This window comes from Phyllostomus discolor, chromosome 3, assembly GCF_004126475.2.
Source record: "Phyllostomus discolor isolate MPI-MPIP mPhyDis1 chromosome 3, mPhyDis1.pri.v3, whole genome shotgun sequence".
In the NCBI taxonomy this organism is placed as follows: domain Eukaryota; kingdom Metazoa; phylum Chordata; class Mammalia; order Chiroptera; family Phyllostomidae; genus Phyllostomus; species Phyllostomus discolor.
In genome coordinates this window covers 181,402,665-181,415,785 of record NC_040905.2, presented here as the reverse complement: position 1 = coordinate 181,415,785, position 13,121 = coordinate 181,402,665, and the positions used below count along the sequence as shown (strand labels likewise).

Sequence of the window (13,121 nt, the reverse complement as noted above, 5' to 3'; positions counted from 1 at the left end):
TTTCACCGAGCCTATAGGACATTGGGATGTTGCCAATAAAGGCCTTAAAACCATATTAGCTTTAGTACCTGTGGAATAATATTTATCTACTCCACGGATTGACAAGCTGCTTATTAGACTCACACGTGGCAGAACAACCGAGTAAAGGTCGACTGAGGAAGATGGAGGCTGGACCAGGCATAGACAGTCTTCTGTAGCCAGCACACCAGGTCAAGTCGTGGAGTGGGGAGAAAACGGGTTATGGATCTGTTGTATTGGGCTGTTGAATAGCATTTGGGATTCCCCTGGCACCCATAGAGAGAAAACGGTGCCCTGGCCTGACGCGCATCCTGGCCGGCAGGATCGTGTGTCGTGGTCGCTATGCACAAATACACACGGACTGCAGAAGTCCTGTGGAGAAAAGGGACGGCACAGCCACTCTCTAAGTGAGAGAGAGAGAGAGAGAGAGAGGGCCCTGGCCCCTACCTGGACAGGCTTTTATTGCTTTTCTGGGTACGTTACATTGAGGATGGTCCTCATTTGCTATGCACAGGTTTGCTGTAGGTGATTACCTTTTACAGATAACAAAAGAAAGAATGTTGCTACTTGCTTCAAAGAGAAGGATGTTACAGATTAAGGAGAAAAGTCGTTGCACTGTTTATACTCCATACCAGGGAGGTTTAGCACAGATTTTAGGAAGTCACAGTAAGCACCGGCTGCCTCAATCCAGGGTGAGGGAGTTTTAGCAAAAGCAAGTCTCATGACAGCTTAGGTACAATGCAGGCCTGATTCCCCACAGGAGAACCTATCCGTGGGCGTGGCTCCTGTGTGCCGGAACCTCACTTCCCACTGGCTTTCCGAGTGAGAGCTGGGCTACGTCCCCACGCCACGAAGAACAGTTCCCTATACTGGCCAGGTGGCTCAGTTGGTTAGAGTGTTGTCCTGATACACCAAGGTTGTGGGTTCGATCCTTAGTCAGGGTACATACAAGAATCAACCAGTGAATACATAAGTAAGTGGAACAATGAATTGATGTTTCTCTCTCTCTCCCTTCCTCTCTCTCTAAAATCAATATGTAAAAATTTAAAAAGAAAAAGAAAATCAGCAGAGATGGCAAAGAATGAGAGGGAACCCAGACATATGCAGCTCAGGGTCATTCCATAGCCACTAGGAGCTCAGGGGCTTGGCATCGCCCCTGACCTGTCATAGATGAGCAGCTGCTCCCTTGACAGAGGAAGGCTTTGCTCTCAGAGGTTTAGTGGAAGTGTAACAAGGGAGGGGCAAACTTATACTCTTAAAACTGAAAGTAGTAATGTTTCTTGGGGTGAGGCCCCTCTCTGTGCCGTCTAGATAAGGGCTCGGGTATTGGATCTGAGCACCCTGGCCCCTGCGTGTTGGCTTTAATGGGAAGAAGAAACTCTGCAGGAGAGAGGGGACAAGTTTGCTGCTCTCTGGGGCAGTCAGCGGGTGGATGGAGATGGACAGTGTACGCTTTCTTCCCCAGCCCCAAAGCCGCGCTGTCCCTTGCCTGCTGTGGCTGGCCTGCCTTAGAGCGCGGTGGTCCCTGGAGAATTGCTGGTTACTCTGCTGCCTTTTTAACATGTGGGTGGTCCAGGGGCATCCAAGGACTGGTTGGCGTGAGGGAAGCTTCAGAATCTGGGAGTGTTTCACTCTAGAGAAATAAGATGTAAAGGGTATTTTTCACAGTTCTAATTTGAAATCAAAATGAGGAAGCCCACTTTCCTTCCTCATAGAGCAGAGAACAAGATGTGGGGTAAAACAAAGTTCATTTTGATGAAAGACCTTCCAGTGTGATTTGTACCCATGACAGCACACAGTCAGGGTTTCAGAGTTTTGCTCTTTTCCGCCTCAGGGCACGGTACTGGGCGGCTTCTCCAGCCACGGGTGGAGGGGAGAGGCAGTGTGCCATGCAGGCTAACTTGTGGTGATGGTTGAGCCTCTTTGTCCGGTTATTGAGTTAGTTTTAAGTATAGCTATAATCATTTTAACTCACTGGGATTTATTACCTGTAGTAACATGTAAAATATTTGGGATTATAAAATATAATAAAGATTTAAAAATAAAGTAAAATATTTGGGGTTATGAGTATTTAATCGAATTTTAGTACATAATTTAATATCGTTAGATTTAAGTGAATTTTTAAAAGTTGGATGCCCAAAGGGCAAGTTTATATCTTTACCCTCATTCCTATCACATTCTGCCCCCCCCCCCCCCCCCCCCCCCCCCGTCTGCTCTAAGTAGTGACTAGATCCATATCTGGGAAAAGGACATTAAATTGTTCAAAGGGAAACGTGTACCATGTAACCCAGGAATTTCACTTCTAGGAATTTATCCAAAGGAAGTAATGGCAATGGAAATGGAAATAAATACACATAATATAACAGTTTTACAGCAGTGAAAACTTGAGTTGAAAAAAGGAGGCATAGCCCTGACTGGTATGGCTCAGTGGGTTGGGCATCAGCTTGCAACCAAAATGTCGCCAGTTCAATTCCCCATCAGGGCACATGCCTGGGTTGCAGGCCAGGTCCCTGGTTGGGGTTGCCTGAGAGGCAACCATTTGATATGTCATCTTCACATCGGTGTTTCTCTCCCTTCTCTTTCTCTCTCCCTTCCCCTGTCTCTAAAAATAAATACATGAAATCTTTATAAAAAAAAGAAAATATGAGGCATAAACATTCTTTCTTTTTACAAAAACAGTGAAGATAATTTCAGGTGAAAGAATTGGGAGTAGGGTTTGGGAAATCATATTTTGATTGTTTTCTTACATTCCAGCCCTAACTTTATTTATTTAAGTCAAATTTTATTTGAATTTGAAGAGCTTTAGAAATCAATGCATTTTCTATGAATGATGAGTAACTAGTTACAAGATATGAAGGAGAGGGAGATTTCCATTCACAGTGACAACGATAATTGTAACTCACACGTACAGAACATGAATTATCCACCTCCACCAAACCCTGCGGTACAGTCTATTATGACATCATTTTATAGGAGGGAGACCAAGGCATGAAGAGCTTCAGCAGCAATAAATCACACAGTTAGTTGGGGTAGAGCTGGCAAAGCTCACCTGTTTAACTACGACACCTACTGGCCTAACCACAAATGTTTGAAGGGTGAATAATGACTATTAAACTTTTACTGAGATGTATGAGGTAAGTTAAGACAAAAGAAAAGAAATGCTCTGCTCTTGAATGGAATAGCTGGATATTTTAAAGTTGTGTATTTACTCCAAATTCACTTAGAGGCTCATCGCAACCCAGAATCAAAGTGTTTCCAACGTGATAAAATGGTTTCAGAGTTTATACAGAAAATGCATAAACATGGCTGTGATATTTCTGAAAAGATAAGTGATGAGTGGAGATTGCCCTAACCCAATATTAAAGTGCAAAATGTTGTCATTAATATTTTCATGGTTTTTAGCAAATGATTAGCCTAATAAGCCGAGGATAACACTGACGAGCATTTAGCTTGTGCCAGGTGGTCCTTCACACGTGTCACCTCCCAACAGCACACAGAGTAGATGCTATAGTTGTTCTACAAGATTCCTTCTTTCATCATTTCCTTCTGTTTAGAGAACTTCCTTTTGACATTCTTTTTGGGAAGTTCCGATGGTGAACAAATTCTCTTAGTTCCCCTTCATCTCAGGTTGTCTTGATTTCCCCTCTATTTTTGAAAGCGTATTGCTGGGTATGGGAGTCCAGGTTGACAGTTTTTTCTTTCAGCTTTTGAAAAATATTGTCTCACTTTCTTCTGGCCTTCATGGTCTTTGATGAACAGTCTGCTGTGATTTCAGAGTGTTTTCTCTCCTTAGGTAAGGTATCATTTTTTCCTATGTTTTTAGTCTTCAGAAGTTTAATGATAATGTATCTTAGTGTGGATTTCTTTGGGTTTATCCTGTTTGGTATTTGTTCAGGTTTTTGAATCTGTAAGTTTATATTACATGATGTTCAATCTAGAAAATGTTCAGCCTTTATTCCTTCTAGTGCTTTTCAAGCTCTGTTTCTCCTCTCTGCCCAGGATTCCAGTGACATGAATGCCAGGTCTTTTTTGATAGTCCTGAAGGTCTCTGAGGCTCTGCTCATTTTTTTCCACTCTGCATGCTTGCTGTCATTCCATTTGGGTAATGCCTGTTACTCTCCGTTCCAGTTCACTGATTCTTTCCTTTGTCCGCCCCATCTTGCTGCTGAGCCCATCCGCTGAGCTTTTTACTTTAGCTATTACGTCTTCCAATTCTACAGTTTCCATTTGGTCCTCCTACATAGCCTCCATTTCTTTCTTGAGCCTTTACAGTTTTTCATGTTTCAAGAGCGTTTATGAATACTCACAGAAGCCTTTTTATCATGGCTGCTTTAAAAACCTTTCTCTGATGATTATAACATCTCTGTCTTCTCAGTGGTGGCATGTATCAGTTGTCTTTTTTTTTCATTCAGTTTGAGATCTTTCTGGCTTTTTATATGAGGAGTGATTTTATTAATTAAAACCCGAACATTTTCATATTACATTATGAGGCTTGAGATCTTATTTAACCTTCTGTGCTAGCTGGCTTTTTCTGCCTTCTGTTCTGGCAGAGCAGGCGGGGGACATTGTCTTGTCACTGGTAGGCGGAGGTACAAGCCTGGCTTCCCCGTTTAGCCTCTGTTGATACCAACGAGGGGAGACTCCTTGTTACTGCTGGGTGGAAGTGGGAGATTGGGCTCCCCACGTGGACTCCGCTGACACCAGAGGCAAGGGGAGCTACTAGTGAGCAGGGATGGAAGTCCTGGCTCTCTTCTCGGTCTTCCCCGACCCCACCAGGCGGGAGTGTTGGGGTGCTTCGTTACAGCCATACAGAGTGAAAGTCGAGGTTTCCCTCTCAGCCTGCACTGGCATGGGTGGAGGTCTGGTCACAGTGTTTTGTTTTGTTTTGTTTTGTTTTTGTTTTATTTTATTCTTTGGTGTTTGGCTGGAATCAAATATTTATTGGCTAAAAGTTTTCTGTCTTTCTAGACTGCTCTTTTCCTGGCCCTTTGGCTGGAGAGAGTAAGCTTTTGTCGAGACTTTATCTGTACCCACGGGCATTTCTGGTCGCCCGCTTCTTCGGCTCCAGTCTGGGGTAGATGCGGTGAAAAGAAAACCCAGGGCACTCACAGCCGTGCTGCTCCTAGGGTTCCTAGGGCTCCAAGGTTCCTAGCTGGTCTGCCTTCCTCTCTGTAGCCTTTAGAACCTTCTTATGTTAATTTTAAATAAACATAAGTTGTACTTGGCCAAGGCCTAAATTTTGAAATAGAATGCAGTCAGTGCTCTCTGTGGTTAGAAGAGGAGAGAGATAAAAAGATTTTAAATGGTGGGGGCTCTTCTGCCTGCCGTTCTGTTTGGTGGGTTTATGCCTCGGAAGTGGGTGTCATTATGTCTGAAACAGTCAATGCATATCATATGCCTATTTGTGAAGGACATTTTAAGTTTTGCCAGCTACTGAAGTAGAAAGCATTGTTCACTTAAGTGTTTTATGGCCATCTTTAGTGCTTTTATAGGCAACTTTGATGAGGAAATTAAAAGACTAATTGGAGGCCACAGTTAAACATTGACTAACAGAAAGTTAGGCGAACCAATAAAATTATCTATGGGATTTTTACACAGCTGCCAGGTATGACATGTTCGTGGAAGTGTATGTGAATGCAGAGTAAACGATACATGTGTGTGTGCTGTGTGTGTCCTAGTTATACTTAAACTACATTTATGAGGGTTTTCTTTTTCCCATTTAGATTCGCCAGATACAGATTCATGAAAAATTAATCAGGGATAATCAAGGAAAAATAGAACCTGTACTTGATAAGGAAAATAAAAAGCTGCTCTGCAGAAAGTGCAAAGCCTTTGCATGTTATACGGCTGATATAAGAGTGATAGAGGTAAGTAACAGCCTTTTCCACAAAGAGCACTGGGTCATCTTTTTAGCACTAATTAAAGATAACCAACTAATGGTGAGTTATTTGTGATGAGATTACTATTATTTCTGTACAGCTTTATCATGTCCCAGTCCATGTGTTTTACAAAAACTAAGAAGTTAAAAGAAACCCTTCATTTCAACAAAAAATAAGTAGTTTTAAAAATTGCTGCACAGCCACTTAATTAAAAATTATGTAGCCATTAATAATAATGGGTGTCTTAAATGCACTGTGGTTTCCTGGATTAGATTTTAGAACAGAGAAAAGGGTATTACTGTAACCAAGTAACCAGGGGCTTGTCCATGTGGCGCCTCGATGCACGGCCCAACAATTAGTGTTGAAGGAAACAGGTTTTTATTTACAGGATTCCAACCTGGGAGGGGGATGCTGAGAGCACTCCTGCTCAGAGCCCTGTTCTCCCACAAGACCCAGCACTCCCCTTGCTCTCCAAAAGGCTATAAGCCAGAACCATGCCCAGAAGTTTCCCATATCTTTATCTGTTCTTAAGCCAGCTACACAAGCAGGGCTCCATCCCCTCTGGAAATGCTCTTGTGGGTTTCAGAGTCGCCATCCTGTCGCAGCAGCTCTCTCCTTCAGGACCTGGGGTACATTGATCTCAGTCTCCATGTAGTGGTTCAGGAAAACATATGCCTGTTGCGCTGGATCATGGTGAAATCTGGAAAGGCACACGTCCCAAGAGAGTGACTTCTTCATATGTCCTGCAGAAAGGCCAAAGTCTGCAGCTCAGCATTCCTGGTCACAGTTCAGTTCAGCTCCAGGCATCTCCCAGGAATCTGTGCTTGGTTAGGCAGGTTCCTGCACAGCTCCATCAGCTCTCTCCTTACACCCTTTCCTCCTGCATGGCTTCTACCTCCTCTCTTCCAGACCTCAGGCGGAACCCCCTTATCTTTTAGCCCACACTTATTTTGAAAGCTCTGCCCAGAACTTCCTTTGTGACCTCATATCCAGTCCCTCCTACCATGTGCTACTTTTGCCAGTTCCCTGCTATCTTTTACCTTTTTTTGGCTGCCATCATTAGTCAGGGCAAGAGTTTACCATGACACAGGGTCATCCACCTCCCCTGGATATGTCATCAGTCACTGAATGCTCTGACTGTCATATACACCTTTGCCTAGGGTGGCAGCACAGCTATTGACTTGCCATTGTTATGCAAAGTATCTTAAACAATGTATTATCTGCTCTCCCTCCCCCCAATCAAGGTTTGTGGGGAAAATGCTTTGCTATTTTCAGGAACCCCCACTTTGTATCCTGTTACATTACTAGGAAAAGAGGTAAAATCTGTAGTTTAGTTAATAGTAATGTGTCAATATTAACTTCTTAATTTGGAGAAATATATTATGGTATGTAAGATGTTAGTATTCAGAAAAGGTACTGAAGGGTATATAATAATTCTCTGGACTACATTGGTAACTTATGTATAAATCTAAAAGTATTCCAAAGTATTTATTAAACAAAGTGATTATGAAGTTTACATAGTATAATGAAAAACTCCTTACAAATTCCTTGTAAAGTGGAAAAATAACCAGGATACAAAATTATAAACATGCTATGATTATAGCTGTGTGAAATAGTAGCAGCAATACCACTATCAGTATAAAAATACAGGAAAACTGTACAGAAAAAAAACTACAGAAAATATACTAACATATTATTATTTTGCAGGAAGACTCCATGATTTATTTCTCTGTGTACTTTTTATGTTTTCCAAACTTTCTTTTTCGGATGCAAATCACTTTTACAAGCAAAACATCTCCTTATTTTTAAAACACAGTATCTGCAGGTTATATATATATATAAATAAATAAATACAAATAAATAAATAAATGCTATATATATTATTTATTTATTTTCACTTTTAGATAAAAGGTTAGAAAAATCTCAGAAGATGGAAATGGGATATTACTCACCTGCTGCTGGGAATGGGGGGCTGCGTGGAGGGCCTGCACTGGTTCAGATGATTATTTCTTTACGGTTCTGTTTGTTCTTCGGAAAGCTGAAGTCTCTAATCAGGCCCACTGTTTGAACAGGAAGGGTATTAGGGGCAATACTGACAAGTTTCCAGACCTTTCTGAGTTTGCTTCTCTAACTATAAAAGATCCTTTCAGCTGGGTGATTTTTTTATTGAAAATGGCCCTTTTAGACTGTGTGTTTTCCTGAGGGACTGGTAAGTTGGATCTGCATTTGTTCTGTGCAGCCTGGCTTTTTTTTTTTTTTTTTTTTTTAGTTTTTCTCTAAAGTTACCTGTAGGTGGGGCCTGTGGACACATAGTCCCTCCCCCTGTTCAGATCCACACTGACCCTTTGCTGTTTTTCCCTGTATCTTTTGAATGATGCCTGTCAGGCCACTGGTAAACTCAGGCTTCACAGATCTGCAACAAATACCCCTTTTTTTTCTAAACTAATAAAGAGTATCTACTTCAAGAAGCTAGGTTGCCTGGAAACGTCTTAGTCCTCCTCTTCTTGAGAGTCCCCTGTCAACTCACTTGCCCCTCCACCCCTAGCCCTCACTTGTAATTGTGCATCAGGTTGTATGGATTCTACGTTGGCCTTCAGGTGAATCCATATTTCCTTCTTTCCCCTTATGTAAAATAAGTAGGATCCCACCTGCTGTTCATCTCAGATTATTGTGGAGGTTTTTAAAAAACAATTGTGAACTCATTGTAACATTCTGTTTTGTATGTTCTATCCCTTCCTCTATAGGAATGCCATTACACTGTGGTTGGAGATGCTTTCAGGGAGTGCTTTGTGACTAGATCCCATCCCAGACCAAAGAATTTTGGGATTTTTGAGAAGAAAGCAAAGATATTCTGTGGTAGACAGGACTGCAGCCACGACTGGGGCATCTGTGTGAGGTACAAGACATTTGACATCCCACTTATAAAAATTGAAAGTTTTGTGGTGGAGGATGTTGCCACTGGAGCTCAGAGGCTGTATGCAAAGTGGAGGGACTTTCATTTTGAGAAGCTACCATTTAATGCCGCAGAAATGTCCAAATGACCTCAGGACTCGTCTTCAGCTACAGAGAATGGGTGATCTTGAGTAAAGAAGAAATTACCCCCAGTGGATAAATCATGACACCTTGTACCACTGTGAAGATATTTACCTGAGGCTGATACCGCACTGAATGTTGATCGCTTAATTCACCTTCTGTTCATTGCTTTCAACAGTTTGTACTATATCATATACATAAAGCATGCATGGGTGAGTCAGAACACCGAATGCTTCATAGGCCAATAGGGCTGTAAGTACTTGGGAAAAATTTTAAAGCCTCAACTTCTCTTTCCATTCTTCCCTTGAGAACCAACCACACTGGTTTATACCCAGTAGCCACTCAGTACACATGAGAATGAATGAATGAATGAAAGAAAGAAAAAGAAAGAAAGGAAGGAAGGAAGGAAGGTTGGTTGGTTGAAAGGTTTCTCAATGCCCTGGCTGAGTAATTCAATTGGTTCGAGTGTCCACCGTATATGCCAAGGTTGTTAATCCCTGATCTGGGCACACATGAGAATCAACCAACAAATGCGTAAGCAAGTGGAACAACATGTTTCTTTTTCCCTTCTTCCCCTCTCTCTCCAAAAATCAATAAAAAAAAAAAAAACCGGTGTTTATGACTCCCCATTTAATAAACTAACAAATTGTTATTTTTTTAAAAAAGATTTTTCATATTTCCTTTTCTTTCCTTAACCTACTGTAAACCAGCTTCTGCCTTTAATAATCTACTGAAATTGTTCTTGTCAAGGTTACCAGTGACTGTGGTGCCCAAATCCACCGGGCACTTCTTAGTTCTCTCCAAGCTCTTTGCTGCTTAGGGCCCTGTTGGGTACTCCTTTCTTGGAACTCTTTCCTGGCTTCTGTGTCTTCTAGCTCTGTTTCAGTCTGTTCTGTTGGTTCCTTTTTGCTAATTCCTTAAATGTTGACAATTCCAAGGGTTCAACATATATACATATATACCAATGTAACGGTGACACGTGCTCATGTTTTCTGTTCAGCAATATGTGTGGCATGTAATCTTAAAATTCTGTAGAGGAGGACTTTTAGTAGTGGGGCATGTAAATGGTCCAGAACTTCCTGAGAAGCTGATTTCTGTTCTTTTAGTTTATCGTGCATCTTGCCCTGTTGTTTTCATAGCCTGTGCTGTTGGTCCCCTTTGAGTGGTCTAACCAAGCCATTTCCCAATAATGGCTAATGGTCAATACTTGGACTCTGTTCTCAGCTCCCTTGGATGATACTGAGGAGGCTGTTTAATTTGACCGTCCTTTTTATTTAAAAAATCAGAGTGCATATACAAATGACACTCCCGTGGTTTAACAAGTTTGCTGGGGCTCCAGAGCTTAGTGTGGGGTTTTCCAGACATGGAGACAGCTGCCTGAGATTTGCTGTTTCACTCCAGGCCACAGGATCTTGTGTTGAATTCAGGGTGGGCTCTGCAGTAATTTAAACATCTTTTTAAAACAGATTCAGATTAGTTGTTTGTAACTCATTTTGGTGGTTCAGCAGTCACTTCATGAACAGAACAAGAGGCATTTTTGTCGCTCTCAGCACCTAGGACATTCCAAGTGGGGTGGAGATGAAGACCAGATACAGATTATTATAAATCACGGTCTCACAAGTATCTCTTTTTATAGTGAATGGCTTGTGGGTTTTTTTTTTTTTTTTTTTTTTTTTGCTGTTGTTTAAAAACATCAATAGAATATATAAAACATCTACTGGAAATCTATTTGAGAAAAGTTCTTTCAAGTTTCTAAACGGTCCAGCTTAGATGAAGGTGAAGATTTAGTCTCTTTAGACTAAAGCCGATGCAAGAAAAACTTCCCTCGTTTGATTTTGGCGTGGAGTCGAGCTGTTGCCAGGCATGGAGCCTGGAACAGAGGAGGCAGTTGGTTTTTATTCATTGAAGGGAAGACACCAGTAAATAGGATTTTAAGAAATGAGAACTTCTGACTGATGCCCCAGTGCTGGTCACTGGATTTCTGCATCAGAGGCTGCATTCCACAGCCCACATGGGAGTCTTTCTCAAGGGTCCCCGCCCAGCCCCCACGAGAACATCCTGGCAGGCTGTCCAGCCATGTGTGTTTTGTGAAGTTCCTCAGATGCATGAATGAAAGTCCGCGGGACTCTTCTGAGGAATGACAGGGAGTCTTATTCTGATATGATATGCAAATCAGAACTGAGGGTGAAAGGGCCTAAGCCTGGGACCTCAGGGGCGGCCTGCGTGAGGGCTGGCCTTCCAGACTTGGAGACTGAAGTAACTGCGTAGGGTGCTCTCACATTAAAACTTCTAACTAAAAGCAGGTCATGGGCAGTTGTGTCCTTAGGCTTGAGTCTTCCCTGACAAAAGCCAATCTTTACCCTAACAGCCTGCCTATTGCCTCTTTGCATCTATGACAACACACCTTTGCAATGTCAGATTTCTTTTTTCTGGACCCTCAAAGCACAGGCACTGCACCAGGGGGAGACCACAAACCTCCTCGTTGTTGTTGTTGTTGTGCTAACTGTAGACTGTTAACTGTCCTGTACCCACCCAAGTAAAAGATGTGTCTCTTATTATTTTACTTTTTATCCAATCCCAGAGGTTTGCTTTCTCCCACCTCCCTGATCTATCACCAGTGGGTTTCCTGTAACCCACTTTTATCTTCTCCTGATTCTCATGTATAAAATAAGGTACAAAACTGCCATTTCTCCAGAATATTTTCCCCATCTGTTGAGGTTTGGCTTCCCAGCAATTGTGATTACTTTGGCTCAAATAAACTCATAAAAAATTCTTACAGGTTTGGACATTTCTTAAGTTGACAGAACATACATAGCCTTTAGCATGAACCACAGACACACTCTAAGGTGGGAAGAATAAGGCAAGGGTTTTAAAAGTGAGAGTCAAGGGGGTGGGTTGCTAGGTTAACAAGCCCATAAACTTCTGTCATTCATTTTCTGATTGGTGAGGCAACTGGACTCTCCAGTTCTGCTGTCTCAGCGGTGTCAGCAGGTGGGCTTGTGAAATAAGAATAATGGGAAGTTTCAGCTGACTCGTGGTCAGCAGATGAAGTCCCAGGAGATAGTCAACAGTTGGAGTCGGTCATAAGACATGGTCAGCAGGGGAGGGGCCACAAGGCATGGGCTGATGCCTTAGTTTCCCTTGGAGTCCGTAAAATAAACTGGTAAAACAAGTGCTGTGGTGAAGTGGAAAATGCAGGGAATGCGGTTGGTCAGGTGGGCAGAGTTCAAGTTTAAACTGCAAGATGGCCTAATTACTCAAGAAAGGTCAGAGACAGATTGCAAAAGGACCCAGCTGTTTGGTTGCAAAATAACGACATTAGAATCGTCGGGTGGTTTATTATAGAACCCATTCTACAACCACAGATTCCGTTATCTCTGTGGTCCCCGCCAGCACTGACCTTGGGATAGCTTCACCTGAGATGAAAAGTTGCCCTCAAGCCATGGCCTGCTTGTACGGCAAGCTCAGTAAACTGTTGATTCTTGCCCTTACAACTGATAGTACTTGAATTTAAAAAGCAAACAAACCATCAGCATGTCCTTGAGTGCGTCCTGTGGAGCACAGGCGCTGTGTGGTGCTCTAAAGAAGGCATTCCGTGGTCAGCCAGGGTTCTGTTTGTGCGCTGCCAGCTCCGAGTGATTTACAGCACACACTGTCATGGTGTCATTGCATCAGTTCTGTGGTAACGAGGCCCATTTCAGCCAGTGGTTCCCAAATGTGCTGACCTTGGAACCCTTGTATTCATGAGGCATTGTCCACATCCTACAGAAGCACAGTAGAGGTGGAGGTATCCAGCCCTGACGCCGACTGGACAACAAGGACCAGATTGGCGCATTGATTTCAGGATCATACCCAGCAACTCTTATCATTGTATGTAATAAAACTATGCATTTCACTTCAACAAATCTGTATTTAATATGTAGGCCTCAGATCTTGGGGTGCAAATTATTAGAACTGTTAAAAATATTAGGTATAATTGTATAATCCTTGTTCATGATAATTTGACTGCCTGAGTGAACAAAAACGACTTGGGTATTAAATTCTATTTGTAGTCATGGTATTTAACAACAACTAGAAGGCAGCCAGTGAACCTTAGTTGCTATTTTCAAGAAGTTAACTCTGCGTTGCCCCTACATAGCCCTGCAGGGTACCCACACTGTCCTAACGTGACCCTGACAGGGGAACTGTGCC

The 13,121-nt window shown here is 42.4% G+C and overlaps 1 protein-coding gene across 1 annotated transcript in view; it reads left to right on the top strand.

Annotated features, from left to right (window-relative positions):
* Positions 1-11,087, top strand: part of DDX58 (DExD/H-box helicase 58) — a 45,426-nt gene extending 34,339 nt beyond the window's left edge. The window contains exons 17-18 of the mRNA XM_028530168.2: positions 5,742-5,885; positions 8,642-11,087. Of these exons, the coding sequence (XP_028385969.1) occupies positions 5,742-5,885; positions 8,642-8,938 (441 nt within the window). The 3' untranslated portion in view covers positions 8,939-11,087. The remainder of the gene's footprint in view (positions 1-5,741; positions 5,886-8,641) is intronic.
* The last annotated feature ends 2,034 nt before the right edge of the window (positions 11,088-13,121 follow it).